This window comes from Crinia signifera, chromosome 5 (genome assembly GCF_055691185.1).
Source record: "Crinia signifera chromosome 5, ASM5569118v1, whole genome shotgun sequence".
Taxonomy (NCBI): Eukaryota; Metazoa; Chordata; class Amphibia; order Anura; family Myobatrachidae; genus Crinia; species Crinia signifera.
In genome coordinates this window covers 304,591,617-304,601,379 of record NC_139221.1, presented here as the reverse complement: position 1 = coordinate 304,601,379, position 9,763 = coordinate 304,591,617, and the positions used below count along the sequence as shown (strand labels likewise).

At 40.3% G+C, this 9,763-nt stretch overlaps 1 protein-coding gene across 1 annotated transcript in view; it reads left to right on the top strand.

The window, feature by feature from the left end:
* Positions 1-1,024: 1,024 nt before the first annotated feature.
* The window catches only part of COL1A2 (collagen type I alpha 2 chain), a 37,731-nt gene continuing 28,992 nt past the window's right edge, over positions 1,025-9,763 (top strand). The window contains exons 1-6 of the mRNA XM_083189443.1: positions 1,025-1,237; positions 3,749-3,753; positions 5,092-5,127; positions 6,387-6,470; positions 7,908-7,961; positions 8,403-8,447. Coding sequence (XP_083045569.1) covers positions 1,168-1,237; positions 3,749-3,753; positions 5,092-5,127; positions 6,387-6,470; positions 7,908-7,961; positions 8,403-8,447 — 294 coding nt within the window. The 5' untranslated portion in view covers positions 1,025-1,167. The remainder of the gene's footprint in view (positions 1,238-3,748; positions 3,754-5,091; positions 5,128-6,386; positions 6,471-7,907; positions 7,962-8,402; positions 8,448-9,763) is intronic.

Sequence of the window (9,763 nt, the reverse complement as noted above, 5' to 3'; positions counted from 1 at the left end):
GGGGCTGCAACCTGTATCTGCAAGATGCACTCAACAAAACATATGTTTCACATCAATTGTGAAGGGGAGGCAGAGGCAGGCTGCTTATGAAGCTGCAAGACATTAGAAAGGAAAAAAAAAGAAAACTTAAAAATGGAAAGCATTATTTTAACTCCTTCCTGCCCGTATCCAGTGTCCCTCTGGGACAAAAGGGGTTAAACAATCTAACACATCATCACACTGGAAAACCACGTCCCAGCTGCCAAGCTAAAGCTCCTTCTCTCCCACCCCCACTATTGTGGTTGGAACAGCAGAGTCTTCAATATGGCGAAATATTAAATAAAATACAATCCAAAAAAACTAAGTAACAAGAGGAAAGAAAGCAGAGTATTTCCTTATGATTAAGAAATAAATGTTTCTAGATATACTTATTGTATCTTCCACCCTATACCGGAATTCCTGGCACTAGATTACAATATCTAGAAAAATGTTTTTAAAAAAAACGTTGCCACGTATTTACTTAACAACTATTTGCTGAGTGCGGTGCAGAGTCGGCCTTCTCTGGGTGATGTTGGACTACAAGACCCAGCATGCCCAACAAGAAGAAATAGATGGCCAAAATCGAAAAAAGACGGCGAGTAAAATACAACGGCCTTCAGGAACACAGGTAAACTCTAGATGGGCACCTGCTACGGTCAGGATGTTGTGTCTGCTCAGTGCCACCTGGTCCTTCTACCTGGATGCCACCAGAAGACACATCAGCATCTCCTCATTGGGGAGGGGGGAGGGTGGAGACTCTAGAGAGAGAGAGAGGGAGATAAAAAAAAGAATTAAAAAAGAAAAGAACTTTTTAAACCCCACTGTCCACGTCTTCAAGAATGGAAGTAATTTAACAACAGTGCGCCACCTCTCCTTTGTTGCCAGAAAGTTTTGGGAAAGGCTGCAGAGAGGAAGGAGCACATGGGGCTGGGCAGGCCTCCTATTGGTGTGGTGGGGCTTGATGACACTGTGCAGAAGGAACCTCCTGCAGTATAAATTGGGAGGACCAGACTTTATCACCTTAGCAAGGCGGCAGGTTCCTGCTAAGTTTGGAGTCACTCAATCACATACTGCATGACAGCAACCCATAGGAACTAACCAGCATCCCCAGCTCTTATCACAAGGAGTCTGCATGTCTAGACAATAGCCATGCTCAGCTTTGTGGATATACGGATACTGCTGCTGCTCGCAGTAACTTCATGCCTAGTAACATGTCAAAGTAAGTGTCTCCAGCTATTACTATTCTCCTGGGACTTGTGCAGGGCTTGACTTTGGGTTGGATATTAGCAAGTTGGGTGCTTTCTAGAGACTTTCTCATCCGTCCTGTTAGTTCTAGAATAGTTGCATCATGGAAACAGTGAGCAGATGTTTTCTGTATCCAGAGAATATGGCAATCAGCCAAAAGTTTCTTTTTCATTTAAAGTGCATTCTCTGACATGTACTGTACTATATTTGTACATTGAAAGCAGTGAAAAGAGCACATATTGCATGTTTGGCTTTACTTTATTCTTCCTGCAAAGTTTAGCGATGTAGAAAACAAAAGGGGTTGGTTTTTTTTTTTTGGTACTTGACACATCTGGAAGTGAAGGGCGTTGTAGGTATTGTCTGCTGCTCAGGCTGTACAACCAGCGCCATCTTGTGGCTGTAGCTGGGTAATGCAGACGACCTCAACACAATGGATTTTAGACTGCTAGTATAGATAGAAGGCATATTAGAATTTAAAAGATTATTACAAATTATACATGAAGTTATATCCCAATTATTAGTGAACTGCTGTATGCTTTAGCAGGTAGTTAAATGCAACAAGACATTAACATCACCGTCGCAAATACAGATTCTAGGAACTTTAGACATTACATCACGTAGGAAACTATTCCGGCTAATGCTATAGTGACTAGGAAATATAGCAATTATGTGAACCAATCATAAAGGGCATTAGCTCATTGTTACAGAAAGTGCCACGTTAGTGCACATTCCGATTATATGGCGCTTCGCTATATAGATAGATAGATAGATAGATAGATAGATAGATAGATAGATAGATAGATAGATAGATAGATATATAGATAGATAGATACAGTACCACCGCACTTGCCATTCCTACGAATGGGATGCAAACAGCACCCACACTTCCCAGGTTGGGGTGCAGTGGCCTGTGACCACACACTCTAGTTAATACAAATACCCCCTGTATTACTCAGCACTCAGCATAATAAACTAACTCACCTTAATATACAAGTAATATAATGGGGTTTTATAACACACACACACACACATATATATACATATATTATATATATATATATATATATATATATATAGATAGATAGATAGATAGATAGATAGATAGACATTTGTACATCAATGCATAAGGATGAGTATATGTATGCATGTGTGTATATATATATATATATATATATATATATATATATATATTCCTTCTTTCAGCAAGTTGCAAAGCTCTAATTCACAGGAGCTGTCACACTGTTGGTTGCTAATTATACCAGCTCTCATTGTCAGCCGTGGATGACAGATGGACACCGCACACGGCCGATCCTGCACTCGGCTGTGATTGGGTTAATGAATTTTTGTGTTTTGTGAATTTTCCCACAGCAGCCTCTAGGCATCCCCAAGCACAGACTAGTTCCCTAAGGAATGCAGCTTAAGTCTGGGAGATGCATTCCTGCTCCCCCTAGTGTCTGCTTACCATACCACAACACTGTCGGACTATGGTACTACTACTACTACTACTACTATTATTATTATTCCCATATCAGCACATATATAAACTATAATTTGCTAGTTTTCATTAACAAGCTTACTTACTATGATTTATGGCACAAGAAGTAGAAATAGCTTTGAGTTCTGTTTTACTTTAAAATAACAGAGGTTATATGATAAAAACTCTCATCCCCTTCTCATCATCTACGACAACACAGCAAAAAGACATTCTCCACAAAACAACCAAAACCACTGCAGGTCCCTGCATGACGGCCATTGCTGCCACCTGGGTGTACAGCCACCTGCTCATTAGCATCCAATTATGCAAATGTTTATTTCTACTTTACCTTACAGTATTATTGCTAATTGGTAGTTGTATTATAGGATCAATTCACTACTAATTATCATTACAACTGTACTGATTACTTATTAATCATTATCTGACCTGATTATAAATCTATTATATATAACACGTGTTATACTTATTAGGCCAGTGACTGCTATTTGCTGTTTGTTTTACATGGCGGCAGTGGTCGAAGTGGAAATTTTGAAGTGGGGGTATGGAAATTTTAAAGTGGGGGTATGGAAAAGTAAAGAGTGAATATAGTGCGCACCTTCGGACACCCCCCTGTCCATCAACGTCCCCTGCCAGACTGCCCCGTTGTACAGGGGTATTACAAAAGCACAATATGCGCTGCTGAGTGATCAGAGAGCATCCTGAGGGGGAAAAAAAAGTTTTTTTTTTATCTTCAGATTAAAGTGGCGGTATGGCATACCCCCGTATACCGCCCCACTTCGACCACTGCATGGCGGTAAATACGTTCCAACAGCAGTTACTAAGTTGCCATTGGGTACAACTGGGCATTAATGGAGAGAGCACTGGGTTAATTAGCCTTTAATACATTTGTTATCATTGCAAAGCATCATTTATATTATTTTATTTTAATTGAGTTCTTTCTTTTTTTCCTCTCTCTCTTCTTATCTCCATGGCTGCATTTCTCCTCTAAAGATGAGGTCAGTACCTTTTAAATTTGTTTCCCCCAATCCCATTGGCTACACTTGTATGTTTGCTTAGGCTAAACCAATGGGGAAGCTATCTGAAGCCTTAATAGAGGGTAGACTATGGATACTACATATTGGCTTGCAGGAGGCATGAGCACACCCTGACTTCCTGTGAGGGCTGGCTTACCGGTGGGCTTCGGGCATATAGGGGGCAACATGGCCCAGTTGTATAAATCCGATGGGGAGTCTGGAACCGAGCTAAGTCAAATCTCACGTGGATTTTTATACCACCCGACCATGCACAGTTTCCGACAGACGGGATCAGGTGTGGATACAATCTGACAACTGGATGGAAATTATTTACCCCTGAATCTCAGAAACTTCTTTTCTATTTTTTTTAATTGGTCCCAGAGTCTTGGTTTTGGATATATTGAAACAATATGTTGGATACGCTGTATGCTTCCTGTTCTTAGTTGCTATGGGGATTAGTCATATGGAAAAGTCATAAAGTGTAATGGAAAGCATCTGTTGGCACAGCCATGCATACATGTTACCGGAGATTGGGGTAGTTTTAATCTTTGCTGTTAGCTTTTATGCATACTAGGCTGTTCTTGTATCTGTATCTTGTATTTGTATTTGTAGTATAATGCTATGAAAAGCAGCAGCAGCAGCAATAGAATGAGTGCAAGATAACTCTGTTATTGAGAACACACTGGGTGTTGTACTGTCTCTGCAAAGATGTGTAGCTTCAGGTGTATGTACTGTGGTTGCAGGAATGTTAGAACCTTGGGCGACAGGTGTAAGCTTATGGGGGCGTTATGGGGCCCCAGGCCTTATCAGCATTCTAAAGGTTTTGCCAGATGATTTTGAACAGGCTGCAGTTGCGTTATTGTAGCACTACTCTATATAAATATATATATATTATATATACTTATTTCTAGTGCCCATAGACTTGACCAACTCTGTAAGTTATGAATACTTAATGCCACATAACTTGGTTTACAACCAGTGGATTTTTCTAGGTTGATGTCTTTCCTGGGGCAGTTACATCCTGGGGCAGTTATATCCTGGGGCAGTTACATCCTGGGGCAGTTACGATAACGTGTGTCCGGAAAGCTTACATTCTGATTGCTTATTTGGCATTGATTTGAGTAATTAGTGTTTGTGTGATCTGATTAAAGTTTAGGTGTAAAGATGATATACGGCATATATGGGAATATTGTCACCGTTGAGGTTGTGCTTATTGATTCCACGCTGTATAGCTTGGAGTATTGCTGCTAAAGGCAGCCATACTAATTCTGCTGAATGACGTGCGTACTGTATACTTACTGAGCATATCCTCATTAACAGGGCCCCAGAGGAGACAAAGGCCCACGGGGAGATCAGGTAAGGAGTCCCTGCTACTCTCATATTACACTAGTTATCGCTGCGCTCAGCCATTGGCTCGTCATATGTACAAGATTTACTGTCAAGTGCCAGATATTTAGTATTTTTTCCTAAAATAAAAAAAATAATAAACTAAAGAAGATTAATGGAGGTGCTCGTTTAAGGTCATTGGTTCACCTAGTTTAACAATGACATGAAATAATCCAACTTTTTTAGATAGTTTTGTATTTTAAATGATCTTTTATGTTGTCTTAAAGATTGTTAAATGAAACAGGTTTATTCCCCAAGTATTATGCGCATTAATAATGGCCAGTCATGTTCAGGGTAGAGAATGGTCCTACAAGATGAATCTTTTGTGTTCCTTATTGATGAATACAGTTTTACTGCATGTTTAACCCTTTGAGTGCCAGAATCTTTGTGAGAGATGTTCAAAGACCCACTAAAAAATGCCAGCGTCACTCACATTTGTTATATAAAGTCAAATAAAAAATGTTTGTGTAAATAAAGATATTTCCTATATAAGGTAAATACTACCGGTCATTATGATGAGTAAAAGAGATTTGCTTTGCAATTTTCACCAATTTTCGCACATATTTTGACAAATTCCCTTGGCACCCAAAGGGTTAAGAGGGGGTTTAAAGGGTGCTTGAAACATGCAGTATAATATACCTCAACAGTTGCACCTGATGATTTTGCCCAATACAAGAATACAGACCTTCCATTAGTGCAATACTGTGTTCACTGTATGGGGGAGATTTATCAAATCAAATATCGGAAAGCGATAATGTAGAAAGAGCTAAAGTTCCAACCATCAGCTTCTAGCAGTCATTTTATTAGCACACCCTGTAAAATGACAGAAGTTGACTGGTTGGTATTTTATATCTCTCCATTACATTTCATAAATATCTTCCCAAATGAATGATGTAAAAATGGAAGAGTGAGACTATGAACCGTGTGGGAAAGAAAATGTATTGTGCAGGGTTACAGTGAACAGCAGATTCTCAGTTTAGCCTGGAGTGTTGGGGTTCTTATCAGAGCTTCCTCTTCTAGATTACTGTGCTTAAAGGGAGCATAGATCGGGATACCTAATACATTAGTGTATGGTGTATATAATATGTAAGCAATATTACCAAAGATCTGAGCATTCAGTAGGGTATTTACCACATTACGGTACATATAACGGTGACAACACCGTTTGGGCAGAGAACTGCTATCATTTACAGTGTGATAAGTTATAAGTTATAATCTTTGTCATTTAGGGACCCCCTGGCAGAGATGGCGCAGACGGACTCCCCGGCTTACCCGGCCCACCAGGCCCTCCCGGACCACCTGGACTTGGCGGAGTAAGGGATATATTCATTTTTTTTTTTACCAAGTACTGTAAATGTACATTAATGCATTGTTTGGCACATTTTAATGTTCTACTTTTCTTACTTTATTATTATGACCTAAATCCCCATGTATATTATATATTTTTTTCAGTTAACCCGAAACTTCCACTAATTTGAATTTTAATTAGTTACTTAGCTAGTTAGTTACAGGATATTCTTGTTAGTTTCTTTAGTTAACTAGTTAACTAGTGACCCATGTTTCTAGCTAGTTACTTAGTTATCCAGTAAATCACCTGTCATGTTACCCATATTTCGCACCAGTTAGCTAGTTACCCAGGATTCTTTTCAGTTATATATATATATATATATATATATATATATATATATAGTTAAACCTGGCTTCTTGCCAGTGAGTTAGCTCATTACCCAGGTTTCTGTTAGTTAGTTAGTTAGTTAGTTAGTTAGTTAGTTAATTATCTAGTTGCCCAGATTATTTGTTAATAAGTTAGTTATCTATTTACCCAGTCTACTTGTTAATAAGTTAATAAGTTTGGTAACTAGTTACCCAGATTACTTAAGTTAGTCAGCTAGTTAGTTAGTTAAGTAATTAGTAAGTAATTAGTTATTTAACCTGGTTACTTGCCAGTTAGTTTATCGAGTTACCCAGGTATCTTTTGTTCCTTGCCAGTTGAGTATTTGGTTAGATATTTACACATTTTCTTGCCAGTTAGATAGTCATATACAGTAGTAGTTAGCCAGGATTTTTGCCAGTTAATTAGTTAGCTGGTTACCCGGGTTCCTTGACAGTTAGTTTTGTTGGATAACTAGGTTTCTTGCATGTTAATAGGGTTATCCTAGGCAATAATTTAAAATATTATTTTTCTAGATTGAATACTTAGTAATATTGACCTTGGATATATATTGTAGAATACCTTGAAATAACATTTCACTTTCATTCACGTGTTGTATTGATGTTGGCGGCATCTGAGGGAAAAAAGCTACTATTCAGTTAGTTTGAAATTACACCTTTACTACATAGGCCGGTATTCAATCGCGGTCTCCATTTCCGACGGGGGAATTAGCGCCTTCTGTGCCTATTCAATGCTGCCATTTCCCGACATAATTGAAGGCGGATTTTGACAAAACAGATCCGACTTTAAAACCAGTCAGATCTGTTTTGACGACTGGATTGTCAAATTTATGCCTGTTTCTCCACAATCCATGACCGTTTTCGATGACATGCCCCCTTTTCGCCACTCAACAGGCGGAACATGTCAAGTCGCAGGCGAGCTGGCTAAACACTGCCCGGAATTCTGACTGTTGAGATGTTCCGACAGTCGGAATCCCACATTGAATACCCCCCATAGTGCTTTAAATAACTGTAAGATTAATTTCTATAAATGCAAAAATCTCTCTTTAAATAATTTTTTGTCATATTTATCTTTTCAGAATTTTGCTGCTCAATACGATCCATCCAAAGCAGGCGGTGAAATGGGAGCACAGGTGAGTCGGTGTATGGACGGTAAAATAAACATCTATAGAAGAGATCAGCATCAATATATTAGTTTTTAATATTTCATTGAAACTATCACCTCCTTATATGGCAGAGACTGTTTTGCAAGATGTTCCATTAATCAGAAGAAAGTAGCCTATCAATTTCCTGGGAACTAGTGTCTGTCTGAGGCACGAGGCACTGAAGCCTCCATGATACTATTGAATTTATAGGCTATGTTCTCCTTGTTCTAATTGTGTCCTCCGCTATATTAAGGTGGTGGATGTATTTACAGTATACTGCAGACATTCATTAAAGTCAGATAAAAGTATATCCAGAATAAAGTTACAATGGGATAATACTGTAGGATAGAGTTGGAAGCAACGAGCTGATACAGAGGGCTAAGGGGTACTCACGCATTCAAATCATTAAATAATTGTTGTTTTTTTTAGGGTATAATGGGACCAAGAGGCCCTCCAGGACCACCAGGACCCCCTGTAAGTATACTACTCTCGATTGGACTCAAAACTTTTTATCTGATTGTATAATTTCTTTGTTTTGGAATGTGGCGGATGTACAGTACTGTAGCTGAGATATGGGGTCATGTCGCTCTGACATATGAGGTAATATAGGCCTGCAATATGGGGTGATGTACAGTAGCTCCGGGGTATGGGGTGATATCCAGTAGCACTGGTACAGAGACACACTGGGACACTATAATAGCTCTTGCATGAGCGTACACGAAAGGGGGACATGACCTTGCAGCAGGCCTCAGTGTCTCTGTTTGCCCACGAGGCCAAGCAGCACTGCTTATCCAGGCTTCTAGGGCAGACCAACCCATCAAACCGTAAGTCCTTTTGGAATTTGACGGAAGTGCCAGGTGGCCAGTCCAGCCCTGCTCTGGGATATTGAGTGATGTAGCGTTGGCACAAGGGGCGGGATGCACTAAACTCTGCAGCTGCATCCAGCCACACATTGCATGGGTTTCACATACCAATCATAATGTACCGCAAAGGACAGTTCTACTGATAAGAGCTGTCCTCTGCCATGCACTCCCATAACCGGACTTCTGAGTCTGACCGGGAGTCCCTCTGTGCATGCACACAGTGACGCCGGCGGCCGCAGGGCATGCTAGGAGGGATCCGTGTTGGATCCCTCACCCAGCACTATGCAAGGCCAAGAGGCTTCTATAGGGCTATGTCAGCCATAGCTGGTGTAACCGACTGAAAGGAGGAGTTTAGTGCATCAGTAAATGCGGTAAAAACCTAAAAAATTTAGGTTTACCACATTTCCCCATTAGTGCATCCCACCCCAGGTGTGACATTGCTTTCTGATATATGGTGATGTAGCTCTGGGTTTGCATAAGAGGTGATGTAGCTCTGGGATAAAAGATGATGTACAGATGGAGACGCTCTCATTGGAGTGGCTCTCGGCGCGACTACCACCATGTGCCAGGTCCGCCAAGAATGGGGTGCATGCGCACGAGGCAGCGTGTGAGGCACACACGTGACTCCGCCGTCTGAAAGCTTTCCCGATATGGCGAGCTGGAGGAAACAACAAGAGCGGCTCTATCTGTAGCAACTCTAGGGTTTGGGGCAATGTAGCTCTTAGATAAGAGGTGATTTATATGTCTGATATAGTATGATGTAGCTCTGGGATATAATATGATGTAGCTCTGGGACATAAGGTGATGTAGCTTTAGGACATAAGATGATGTAGCTCTTGGACATAAGGTGATGTAGCTCTGCAATATAAGGTGATGTAGCTCTGGGATATAAGGTGATGTAGCTCCTGGACATTAGCGTGATGTAGC